Source organism: Chiloscyllium plagiosum, chromosome 12 (assembly GCF_004010195.1).
Source record: "Chiloscyllium plagiosum isolate BGI_BamShark_2017 chromosome 12, ASM401019v2, whole genome shotgun sequence".
NCBI lineage: Eukaryota > Metazoa > Chordata > Chondrichthyes > Orectolobiformes > Hemiscylliidae > Chiloscyllium > Chiloscyllium plagiosum.
Window position 1 is genome coordinate 59,005,750 of NC_057721.1, and position 13,787 is coordinate 59,019,536.

At 39.6% G+C, this 13,787-nt stretch overlaps 1 protein-coding gene across 1 annotated transcript in view; it reads left to right on the forward strand.

The window, feature by feature from the left end:
• The window catches only part of LOC122555318 (zinc finger protein 654-like), a 56,586-nt gene that overhangs the window by 13,751 nt on the left and 29,048 nt on the right, over positions 1-13,787 (forward strand). Inside the window, exons 2-4 of the mRNA XM_043701188.1 lie at positions 5,099-5,244; positions 13,369-13,450; positions 13,628-13,763. Coding sequence (XP_043557123.1) covers positions 5,099-5,244; positions 13,369-13,450; positions 13,628-13,763 — 364 coding nt within the window. The remainder of the gene's footprint in view (positions 1-5,098; positions 5,245-13,368; positions 13,451-13,627; positions 13,764-13,787) is intronic.

Genomic DNA, 13,787 nt, shown 5'->3' on the forward strand with positions numbered 1-13,787 from the left:
GGTATCATAGCAACTACAGAGACATGGTTCAGAGATGGGCAGGACTGCCAGCTTAATGTTCCAGTATACAAATGCTACAGGAAGGATAGAAAAGGAGGAGGGGGAGTGGTGTTTTTGATAAGGGATAGCATTACAGCTGTACTGAGGGAGGATATTCCTGGAAATACATCCAGGAAAGTTATTTGAGTGGAACTGAGAAATAAGAAAGGGATGATCATCTTATTGGGATTGTATTATAGACCTCCTAATAGTCAGCGGGAAATTGAGAATTTATAAGGAAATCTCAGGTAAGAATAATAGGGTGATTATGGTCAGGGATTTTAACTTTTCAAATATAGACTGGGACTGCCATAGTGTTAAGGGTTTAGATGGAGAGGAATTTAAGTGTGTACAAGAAAGTTTTCTGATTCAGTATGTGGATGTACCTACTAGAGAAGGTGCAAAACGTGACCTACTCTTGGGAAATAAGGCAGGGCAAGTGATTGAGGTGTCAGTGGGAGAGCACTTTGGGGCCAGCGACCATAATTCTATTCGATTTAAAATAGTGATGGAAAAGGATAGACCAGATCTAAAAGTTGAAGTTCTAAATTGGAGAAAGGCCAATTTTGACTATATCAGGCAAGAACTTTCGAAAGCTGATTGGGGGCAGATGTTCGCAGGAAAAGGGACAGCTGGAAAATGGGAAACCTTCAGAAATGAGATAACGAGAATCCAGAGGAAGTATATTCCTGTTGGGGTGAAAGGGAAGGCTGGTAAGTATAAGGAATGCTGGATGACTTAAGAAATTGAGGAAGTGAGGACTGCAGATGCTGGAGTACCAGAGTCAAAAAATGTGGTGCTGGAAAAACAAGCAGGCCAGGCAGCATCCGAGGAGCAGGAGAATCGACGTTTCGGGCATAAACCCTTCTTCAGGAATGAGGCTGGTGTGCCAAGCGGGCTGAGATAAAAGGTAGGGGGGAGGGGCGCTGGGAATACGATAGGTGGACCGAGGTGAGGGTGATAGGCCGGAGAGGGGGTGCCTCCAGCCTATTACCCTCACCTCGTTCCACCTATCGTATTCCCAACGCCCCTCCCCCCACTTTTATCTCAGCCCGCTTGGCACACCAGCCTCATTCCTGAAGAAGGGCTTATGTCCGAAATGTCGATTCTCCTGCTTCTCGGATGCTGCCTGGTCTGCTGTGTTTTTCCAGAAACACATTTTTCAACTTAAGAAATTGAGGGTTTGGTTAAGAAAAAGAAAGAAGCATACGTCAGGTATACACAGGATAGATCGAGTGAATCCATTGAAGACTATAAAGGAAGTAGGAGTATACTTAAGAGGGAAGTCAGAAGGGCAAAAAGGAGACATGAGATAGCTTTGGCAAATAGAATTAAGGCGAATTCAAAAGGTTTTTTACAAATATGTTAAGGACAAAAGGGTAATGAGGGAGAAAATGGGGCCTCTCAAAGATCAGCAAGGCTCCTTTGTGTGGTGCTGCAGAAAATGGGGAGATACTAAACGAGAATTTTGCATCAGTATTTACTGTGGAAAAGGATAGGGAAGATATAGACTGTAGGGAAATAGATGGTGACACCTTGCAAAATGCCCAAATTATAGAGGAGGTAGTGCTGGAAGTCTTGAAACGCATAAAGGTGGATACGTCCCCAGGACCTAATCAGGTGTACCCAAGAACTCTGTGGGATGGTAGAGAAGTGATTGCTGGGCCTCTTGCTAAGCTATTTGTATCATCGATAGTCACAGGTGAGGTGCCTGAAGACTGGAGGTTGGCTAACGTGGTGCCACTGTTTAAGAAGGGCAGTAAAGACAAGTCAGGGAACTATAGACCGGTGAGCATGACGTCAGTGGTGGGCAAGTTGTTGGAGGGAATCCTGAGAGACAGGATGTACATGTATTTGGAAAAGCAAAGACTGATTCGGGATGGTCAGCATGGCTTTGTGCATGGGAAATCATGTCTCACAAACTTGATTGAGTTTTTTGAAGAAATAAAAAGAGGAATGATGAGGGCAGAGCAGTAGATGTGATCTATATGGATTTCAGTAAGGCGTTCGACAAGGTTCCCCATGGGAGATTGATGAGCAAGGTTAGATCTCAGATTACAGGGAGAACTAGCCATTTGGATACAGAACTGGCTCAAAGGTAGAACACAGAAGGTGGTGGTGGAGGGTAGTTTTTCAGACTGGAGGCCTGTGACCAGTGGAGTGACACAAGGATCGGTGCTGCATTCTCTACTTTTTGTCATTTACATAAATGATTTGGTTGCGAGCATTAGAGGTACAGTTAGTAAATTGCAGATGATACCAAAATTGGAGGCGTAGTGGACAGCGAAGAGGGTTACCTCAGATAGGTCAATGGGCAGAGAAGTGGCAGATGGAGTTCAGTTCAGATAAATGCGAGGTGCTGCATTTTGGGAAAGCAAATATTAGCAGGACTTATACACTTAATGGTAAGGTCCTAGAAAGTGTTTCTGAACAAAGAGACCTTGGAGTGCAGGTTCATAGCTCCTTGAAAGTGGAGTCGCAGGTAGACAGAATAGTGAAGAAGGCATTTGGTATGCTTTCGTTTATTGGTCAGAGTATTGAGTACACGAGCTTGGAGGTCCTGTTGTGGCTGTACAGGACATTATCGGAAAGATGTTGTGAAACTTGAAAGGGTTCAGAAAAGATTTACTAGGATGTTGCCAGGGTTGGAGGATTTGAGCTATAGGGAGAGGCTGAACAGGCTGAGGCTGTTTTCCCTGGAGCTTTGGAGGCTGAGGGGTGACCTTATAGATGTTTACAAAATTGAGGGGCATGGATAGGGTAAATAGGCAAAGTCTTTTTCCTGGGGTTGGGGAGTCCAGAAGTAGAGGGCATAGGATTAGGGTGAGAGGGGAAAGATATAAAAGAGACCTAAGGGGCAACCTTTTTCATGCAGAGGGTGGTACGTGTATGGAATGAGCTGCCAAAGGAAGTGGTGGAGGCTGGTACAATTGCAACATTTAAGAGGTATTTTGATGGGTATATGAATAGGAAGGGTTTGGAGAGGTATCGGCCGGGTGCTGGCAGGTGGGACTAGATTGGGTTAGGATATCTAGTCGGCATGGACGGGTTGGACCAAAGGGTCTGTTTCCATGCTGTACATCTCTAAGACTCTGACTGTAATAAAGAACCATCAAACCATGGATGGTAAATAAATTTCACGATGCAACTGCGATAATCAGTTTAATATTCTTAATATACTTTTATTTAGTGTATGCATAATTTCTAATTTATTTAGATTGTATATAGGCCTGGAACTTTTACTAATATGTACGAACTTAAGATAACTGGACTAACACCTCTTAATTCTGCCAGCAGATCAGACAGACATGCTAATCCGAGTAGCAGCCAGCACTTAGCAAATATTTAAACACTCTCCTGCTTCCATGGGACAGATGTTACACAAACTTTTGTGTGCAATAGGTAAAACTATGTAAAACCATAGTGATAGAATTTTAATATATATAAAAGAACTGTGTATAGAGGCTACTGTAAGAACTGTACTTCGAGATTTCATTGCTGCCTTGAACTGCACTGCAGTTGCTGAATAGAGAAGCTATTTACTGATTTCACTCGTTGTTCGAACACGATCCTGCACAAGGTACATTATTATCAGTACGTTTTCGACAGTTTTGGGGACCTGTTCTCATTTAAATAACCAAAGTCTTGCTTACATGCTGCTGATTTGGGGGAAAGAAAATCAACTGGTTATCTGTTTCTGCCCTCCTAAGCTTTTGTTTTAGATTGATATACTTCTGCTCAATTGACAGTTGACAAATCAAAATCATTAGTAGTCAGACTCATAAAAACAGAATATGATTTACTTAAATAATATATTTTAAGGATTCTAAGTGGTCTCACCCTAATAATTCACATTTTTGCTGCAATTCACACGAGTGGACAACATATTAAATAGCAAAGTGTCATCTTGTTGTAAGTGCTGGTTTCTCAAAACCATTTGGGTTAATGGCACTTGTTGGCACGGTCACTAGTTAAGTAACGTTTTACTGACTTTGTAAAAATCTGCCAACAAAGAATAGAATAGCAACTTATTGTCACTTTATGAAAATACAGTGAGATGTGTATAAGTTGCCACAATTCGGTATCGTCTTAATTACAGAAATTGTAAAAGGAAATAATTGAGACAAAGTTAGGACAAAGTTCATTCTATGCTCCATCCATGACAGTCTGGGTTTCTGGATTGGCTACAAGACCATGCTGTTGAAGCCACTTCTAAGGCCATCAAAGCAAGGATGTTTGGACTGGACCCATCACGCTGCTCAAGCCGACACCAAAGCCACTGCATCAGGGATGGATCAGATCCATCAAGTTGCTGACACTGAAGCTGTCACCGCTTCAGTCGCTGCCTGAAACCACCATGTTTCCATAGCTACAAGGAATGATCCAGAACCACTGCACCACCACTAAAGTCACCGCTGAAACTGCTGCCAGGAGGAACAGACCAGACCCATCAGAGATGAGGCCTTTGGTAAAGCCATGGTCACTATGCCCACGAGGAATGGACGTCTGGATTCACCACGCTGCTGCCTTCCACCACTAGAGCTGCAGTAAAGAAAGAACGGTGAACTTTGATACAAAACTGAAATTAAGAAAAACAAAAAGAATACAGCCGGCCAGATGAGCAGGAGCTTCCGGCACAGCATTTCAATGTTTCCTATCCTGCAGCTGTTCCTTCATTGATATAGTGATCTCTATGCTCTGTTTCTCCTATCCTGATGGCAGTTTAATTCTGATACCAGTCAAGGGAATTGTTGGGATGCAGCACCAAGTTCTTCATGATATTCTTATGAAATTACCCTTAAATTGTTTTTCCCTCCTAGAGTTTAATCTGCACTCGAGTGTAATTTGCCAAAGCTTTGTTTCCTCCTGATAAGTAGAACTGAATGGTATCATATGAATGGTTAACTTCAGATTTTATATATCAGACAATAATTAAAGTGTAAATTTTGATGCAAAAACATCAGGGAACTTATATTTAGTGAAATCATAGAAGTGTTGAAACTAATAGTTGAGGATCTTGCAACAATATTTAACCTTCAGCCTTCTCTTCCTTGAACAGGTAACTGAATGGCATGCTGGAAGATGGCAGGTACCTTTGCCACTAGTTCATGTGCTTAAAAGTGCTATTTGCTGTTTTACCAAAGCTAGACCCTTCCTTGCTCCAGAATGTGAACACATCCAATACGTCTTGAGCCGTCTGGCATTGTAAGTAATTTAAAAAAAAAATCTATTTATTACCTTGTTCTTTTAAAGATAGAAGGACCATTAATTGTTTCACACTTGTATATAAAACCAGTATTTAGCAAGGCAAATACAATATTCGTCTTTGTTACAAGGGTGATGGAGTATAAAATAAGAAAGTCTTGTAACCAACTTTACATTGGTGAAGTTGCACCTAGAATACTGTTTTGTTTTATCCTTAATCAAAAAGAATATACTTGCTTTGGAAGCACTTCATGGGAGGTTCACTGAACAGCTTCCTGGGATGAAGCAGATTGCCTTATGAGGAAAGGTACAGCAAAATGGTCCTTACTCTATGCTTTCAGACATATATTTTCAACTGCCTTCTAATGCACATGTGTATTATTCCGTGTACTTTGTAGTTCTTAGCATTAGGTCAGGCATGGGTAAGTAAAATAAACCATTCGTGATTTCATGTTTGAGGCCATCCTGTCCCTCTGTATTGTGGCATTCTGGAGTCTCTCCATTTGAATAAGATTTTTCTTTTCCCTCCTTGCCAATATGATAATTTCACAATGGTTTTCTTGTATTCTCAGCTGTCAGATTTCTGGCCACTATCTGTATCCTTTCCACCTCCACCCCCCCTTGCCCTCACGATTCCAAGATCATTTTTGTTGTGTGGGTACTTTTTTATGGCACACTATCAAATGCCTTTTGAGAATCTAAAAGTGCTGCATTCTTGGTTTCCCTTTTTGCTTTCTGTTCACTATGTTCTCAGAGCATTGGAATCGCCTCATCAAACCATTCACGTGAACCATGCCACCTCTGATTATATTGCACTTTTTAAAATGTTTTGCTGCTAGTTCCTTAATAATGGATTCCAGCATTTTTCTGATGACAGATGTTAGGCTAACCAGACTGTTGTTTCCTGCTATCTATTTCCTTTCTCTCGAGAAAAGGAGTTTACATTTGTAGTTTACCTTTGGCTGTAATCATCCCAAATAGATTCTTCAATGTGTCTACTATCTCTGTAGCAACCTTTTTTTAAGAATTAGTATGCAATCCGTCAGGTTCAGGATTGTCAATTTTACATCCTAAGTTTTCTTCCAACAAGAATTAACACTTTAAAGTTCCTCCTCTCTTTTCTCCCCTTGATTGTCTATTATTATTATTATTATTATTATTTCTCTTCTAGTGATGGTTGGTAAAATTATTTCTTTAGTCTCTGCATTGTCCTTGGCTCCGTTATTAATTTCCCAACCTAAGGGGCCAACTTAGCTACTATTATATACTTGTACAAGCTGTTACTGTCTTTTTTGACATTTCTTGTTAGTTTTCTCCTTTAGTTATCCAAACCTGGTTTATAGTATTTCTCCAATTTTCTGGTGCATTGCTAATCTTCACATTATATACTTTACCAATTTGATGTCATTCATAATTGTCTCAATTTATCATGGATGGTTCACGCTTCCCAGAGTTTTTATTTCTCAGTAAAATGGATCTTTATTTAGAGCTATGAAATATCGTCATAAATGTCTGCCATAGCTAATCTATCATCATTTCCTTTAACTTATTTTCTCGTCCATTTCAGATGGTTCAGGACTCAAAATCTTACAATGGCATAAAAATGGAGAACTGTCACTACCAACTCCTGAGGGTTACCTTCCAAACCCATGACCACGTCCATCTATAAGGGCAAACGCAGCATATGTATGAGAATACCACCACCTGTGTCAAATGAACAGCTCCAATGCCATAACAATTGTGATAATGTTGCAGTAAGAATCAAGCATTCAGTTGACCATTTGAATGCTTATTGTCCCAACTTTCCCACTATTTTGTAATTCATAAGTAAGGATGCAAGAATCCTATTTCAGTGTTCTGCAGTATCTTGCCATTTAAACAGCAACAGCCTTGCAGTTCGCCGTATTGTACTCCATCTGCAAAATTCTTGCCCAAGTTATTGTAGGTTGTAATAATTTGAGCCTTGGCACTGTTTGTTGTGGTACTCTCAGTGGACTTTAACCAGCCATCTACAAACTGGCCCTTTGTAATAACTCTGTTTCCTATTAGTCAATCCTTTATAAATGCTAAGCTATCACCTCCAACACCACAAGCTCTTCCTTGTACGGTAACCTTTTGTTTGGCAGTTAAAGACCATAAGACATAGGAGTGGAAGTAAGGCTATTCGGCCCATTGAGTCCACTCTGCCATTAAATCATGGCTGATGGGCATTTCAACTCCACTTACTTGCACTCTCCCCATAGCCCTTAATTCCTTGCGAGATTAAGAATTTATCAATCTCTGCCTTGAAGACATTTAACGTCCCAGCTTCTGCTGTGGTCCGTGGCAATGAATTCCACACGCCCAGCGTTCTCTGGCTGAATAAATATCTCCTCATTTTAAATTGACCCCCTCTAATTCTAAGGCTGTGTCCACAGGTCCTAGTCTTCCCGCTTAACAGAAGCAAATTCCCAGCGTCCACCCTTTCTAAGCCATGCATAATCTTGTAAGTTTCTATTAGATCTCCCCTCAACCTTCTAAACTCTAATGAATACAATCCCAGGATTCTCAGCCGTTTATCGTATGTTAGGCCTACCATTCGAAGGATCATCTGTGTGAATCTCTGCGGGACATACTTCAGTGCCAGTATGTCCTTCCTGAGGTGTGGGGCCCAAAATTGGACATAGTATTCTAAATGGGGCTTAACTAGATCTTCATAAAGTCTCAGTAGCACATCGCTGCGTTTATATTCCAACCCTCTTGAGATAAATGACAACATTATATTTGCTTTCTTAACCATGGGCTCAACCTGCAACTCAATCTTTAGAGAATCCTGGACTAGCAGTCCCACATCCCTTTGTACTTTGGCTTTAGGAATTTTCTCACCATTTAGAAAATAGTCCATGCCAGTATTCTTTTTTCCAAAGTGCAAGATCTTGCATTTGCTCACATTGAATTTCATCAGCCATTTCCGGGACCACTCTACTAAACTGTCTAAATCTTTCTGCAGCCTCCCCACCACCTCAGAACTACCTGCCTGACCACCTAACTTTGTATCATCAGCGAACTTCACCAGAAAGCCCTCAATCACTTCACCCAGATCATTAATATATAAAGTGAACAGCTGCGGCCCCAACACTGAATCCGTGGGCCCCCGCTTGTCTTTAGTTGCTATTCCGATAAAGAAGCTTTTATCCCAACTGTCTGCCTTCTGTCAGACAGCCAATCCTCAATTCATGCTAGTACCTCACCTCAAACACCATGGGCCCTCATCTCACTCAACAGCCTCTCATGAGGCACCTTATCAAAGGCCTTTTGGAAGTCTAGATAAATAATATCCACTGGATTTCCCTGGTCTAACCTACCGGTTACCTCTTCAAAGAATTCTAATAGGTTTTTCAGGCACAACCTCCCCATGCTGACTTGTTTTAATCCGACCCTGCACTTCCGAGACTTTAGAAATCTCATCCTTAACGATGGATTCTAGAATTTTACCTACAACCGTGGTTATGCTAATCGGCCTATAATTTTCCATCTTTTGTCTTGATCCTTTCTTGAAGAAAGGGGTTACAATAGCAATTTTCCAATCATCTGGGACTTCCCCTCATTCCAGTGATTTTTGAAAGATCACAGCCAATGCCTCCGCTATTTCCTTGGCCAACTCCCTGAGAACTCTAGGATGTAGTTCGGCCACAGTTGGAATACTTGTACAGTCCTGGGTGCCACACTACCAAACGGATGAGGACACTTTGGAGAGGGCGCAGAGAAGGTTTACGAGGCTGTTGCCTGGTATGGAAGGTGCTAGCTATGAAGAGAGGTTGAGTAGGTTAGGTTTATTTTCACTAGAAAAAAGAAGATTGAGGGGGACCTGATTGAGGTTTACAAAATCATGAAGGGTATCGACAGGGTGGATAGAGACAAGCTTTTTCCCAGGGTAAACGATTGAATAACAGAGGTCATGCTTTCAAGATGAGAGGTAGAAAGTTTAAGGGGGATATACACAGCAAGTACTTCACACAGAGGGTGGTGGCGTTTGGAACGCGTTGCCATCAGAGGTGATAGAGGCAGGCATGGTAGATTCATTTAAGATGCGTCTGGACAGATGCATGAGTAGGTGGGGAGCAGAGGGATACAAATGCTTAGGAATTGACTGACAGGTTTAGACATTTGGATTGGCTCAGGCTTGGAGGGCTGAAGGGACTGTTCCTGGGTTGTAAATTTTCTTTTTTCTTTGTTTTTTAGCCCATCGGGGCCAGGAGATTTATCAATTTTTAGACCTTTTAGCTTTTCCAGCACTTTCTCTTTTATACTGGCTGCCACACTTAACTCTGCCCCCTGACTCTCCTTAATTGTTGGGATATAACTCTTGTCTTCCACTGTGAAGACTGACACAAAGTACTTATTAAGTTCTTCAGTATTTCCTTATCTCCCATCACTAGCATTCCTGCATCAATTTGGAGCGGCTCAATTTCTACTTTTGCCTCTTGTTTGTTTCTGTACTGAAAGAAACTTTTACTATCATTTCTAATATTACTGGCTTGCTTACCTTCATATTTGATCCTCTCCTTATTTCTCTCTTTGTTATCCTCTGTTTTTGTAGTCTTCCCAATCTTCTGAATTCCCAGTGCTCTTGGCCACTTTATAGACTTTCTCTTCTTTGATACATTTCCTGATTCATTTGTTAGCCATGGCTTTCTAATCGGGATGAATCTCTGTACTGTGTCCTCAATTACACCCAGAAACTCCTGCCATTGTTGCTCTGCTGCCTTCCCCATTAGGTTCTGCTTCTAGTCGACTTTCGTCAGTTCCTCTCTCATGCTACTGTAATTACCTTTATTTAACTGTAACACCGTTACATCCAATTTTGCCTTCTCTCTTTGAAACTGCAGACTGGCTCATTACAGAGAACTAAATCCAGAATTTTATTGAATACCCTTTGGAAATCTTAATAAACAAACGTACTGGTATCTCATTATCCATCCTACTTATTACGTCCTCAAAGGAATTTTAAGTTTTTGAAATACAACTTACCTTTCTCAAAATTATTTTGTCTGATTTTCTAGCAATCCAGCTACTGCCTCCTCATTTCTCGATGTTTTTATTTCCCCAGTGAGAGATTAGACTAACTACCATATAGTTTCTTGCTTTGTTTGTCGTCTCCTTGAATTTAGATATTACATTTGCACATTTCCAGCTTAAAACAATTTTCCTAAATGTAGTGAGTATTGGAAGATGGCAGCTAATTTATCCACTGTTGAGCACCCTATTAAGATTCCTAGGTTACAGGATCGTTACAGGTCCAGGGCACTTGCTAGCTTTTTGTTCCATTAATTTTCCTAATACTCTTTCTCCATCATTTATTTGACATTCCTTCACCCCTTTTGTTTCTTCTATTTTTGATGTATTTTCTACTTTAAAAGATAAATACACAATGCTTACCCCAAAAGTCTGTTACTTAGACTGATTTCTGTGTAGCCAATATTCATCTTAACTGCTCCTTTTTTCTTGTATATTTTATAAGTTTTGAGACAGGTTTTCTCTCCTGTTCACACTGATTTAATTTCTCCCTTTTGTTTTCTTAGTCATCCTTTGGTTTCTGAAGTTTTATCAATCTCTGGCTGTACTGTACCTTTCTACTAACAGCGTTAAGTTTTGCAATTAACCTCAAATGGTACATTGTTCCCATAAGATCTTTCTTTTCCAATAGAATCCAGAGGACCCTAGATTACCTGACATTTGATTAACCCGAATTTCAGATGATCCGAACGAGATTGCAAGGACTCGATGCATGGCTAGCTATGTTATCCGACAATCGATTGAACAGAATAGTCCCTGCCAGTGTCCTTAGGATAATTGAGGTTTCTTTCTATATCTTTGCTGAAAGTTTTAAAATATTTCCATAAATGTCTGCCACTGCTTTTCTACCATCTTACCTTTAAACGTGCTTTCCCAGTTCACATTAGCCAGCTTTTTCTTCAAGATCTTGCATTACTTATTTTTAGGTTTAAATCTCTTAGCTCCGTCAACATTCTTGCCCTTAAACGGAATGTGAATTTCAGACACGTCACAGTCATGCTTGCCTCGATCAGGCAACAATGGAGCACCAATCTCATCCTTTATTAGGAGATAATGTGGAGGTACTGGGGTGGACAAAGTTAAAAATCAAACGACATCAGGTTATAGTCCAACAGGTTTATTTGGAAGGACAAGCTTTCGGAGCACTGCTCCTTTATCAGGTAGCTAGTGGAGTAGCATCGTAGGACACAGAATTTATAGCAAAAGATCATGGTGTCATACACTAATGCGATATATTGAACAAACCTAGATTGCTGTTTAGTCTTTCATCATTTAGAATGGGTTGCCAGTTTTGATTCATTAATATGTAAATCCCAGAACTTCTTTCAAGTCACATTCCCTAGATAACTTAAGGTTTTATATAAAAAAAATGACATCTTAGCTCAGACAAGGCTTTAAAGTTGTGAGGTTAAAGTCTGTATGTATTCCAACCTTGAATCAGACTGGTTCTATTTCCAAAGTAGGAATTTATAAAATGTCACATGGATTATAAAATATTGACTGTCTACAAATTGTGGTTTTTTGAACAAAATAGAACGTATCTGTATATTCAGATACTGGCTGTTATCAATTTGCAATCTTATCTCTGAAATGGTTATCACAACTGTTTGTGTATTCTACTGTCAATTCATCCATCTTCACAGAATTGCAATTATTAGGCAGAAGGAATGCCATTTGACCCACCTTATTATAATTGCTGTGTCAACTCTGGAGTAGCAATCTGTATGAAATCCTACCCTGTTTCGATAAACATAGATTTTCCATTAAATTCAGATTTTTTGTATTGATATTATCAACCATTAGTAGGGAAATCTTTTCTGAGCAGTCATATTGAAGTTAATGCTAATTCATTTTCTTTCTCCACATGGTGTCAGATTTACTGAGCGTCTGCAGCACTTTATATTTCAGATCTCCAGTATCCATAGTACTTTTATTAGTAGCCAAAATCGTTTTGTCAAACCTGTGGAGGTCTCAACATTCAGAAATGGGTGCGGGCCCAATCAAACCTTTGCTCATTATGCAGTATATATTTTATTACTTAGTTGGTAACTTGGCTCAACTGGAAGTATACTTAATTTTGGGTAAACGGTTGAGAGCTCCAGACCCCCTCTAGGATGAATCACAATTCAGGCTAATATCCTGGTATGATAAAGTGAGGTCCTGTCTGCTATTTTTATTTAATGTTAAATGTCACTGCATTAACCAATGATGAATTGGCACTGCTAAGAAAGCTGACCTAACATTATTTCTTAAACCAAAAACAGCTTCACTGATCATTCATTAAATTACTCTTTGTGGAAACCTGCTTTGCAGGAAAGAGCTGCTGCAGTTACCCAAAATAAGACATTTCAAACCATTGGAGATGTGATTTGATACTCTTTATTTTCAGTTTTTATGAGATGCAAGTGTCTCTGCCAATGCCAACATTCCCAAGTATTTGGGATGTCTCTTGAATTTTATGGAAATCAGATCAATTTTCACTTATCTGTTTTCTCTTTTGAACTTTTAGGAGAATATTTGAACCAAAAGATGAGATATTTTCGGTACCTTGTCACGCATGATTCATTTGGGGCCTATGAAATATCTTCTATTTATCATCATTCTATAAACTGTGAAGAGTGTAGTGTCCTGATAAAAAGATGGGATATGTTCATGAAAACTTTCCTTTGTCAAGCTAATAAATTTCAATTGATGGGAATGTAAATGTTGGATCAGTATGTAACTCCCAATATGAACTAATGAGCTTGGCAGTATTGCCATAGAAAATTGTCATTATGTACTGCTGGAAATTTACAAAAGATATATGTAATTTGGCAGCTGACGAAAGGTCATTAAAATGAAGCATTTAACTCTGTTTCCTTCTTCACAGCTACTGCCTGACCACCTGAGTATTTCCAGCATTATCTTTTATCAAACGTTTACTGATATTGTGTTGCTTAGCTTCTGGCTGGTAATTTTTCTACTTAAGTTTTTTGAAAGCATTTGTTGCAACACCATGAACTGAAATAGTTATATTGTTTCCAAAGATCTAGAATATTTGTACTTTCAACTTTCCTGCTTTGTTAATAGGAGCTGCTTTGAAGTATTGCTGTATTGCATTGAGGATGATTCATCTAAAGGGTTCTGGGACGAATTTTTAAAAACCATTCAGGTAATATTTTCTGTTTTTACATGTCAGGAGTTAATTACAGAAATTAGTTTCAACATAGCAAGTTATGTCACAAGATGCTTGCTTTGTCTCTTGTTATTATCACATCTTTTAATTTAAAACAATGTATTTATGACCCTGTCTACTAATTTCTATTTACATTCTACATTTTCTCTACAGGAATGTCACATTGTTTTACAAAATGACTTAAACGCAGAATTTGATATACTAATCAGGTTGAGTAGAAATGGAGGCCCGTGGCAAAATCCAGTACTGATGTCCATCCTTAACCAAGAGTTAGTAACTCAGGAATTAGGTATGTGTTCAGTAGATTAATAAC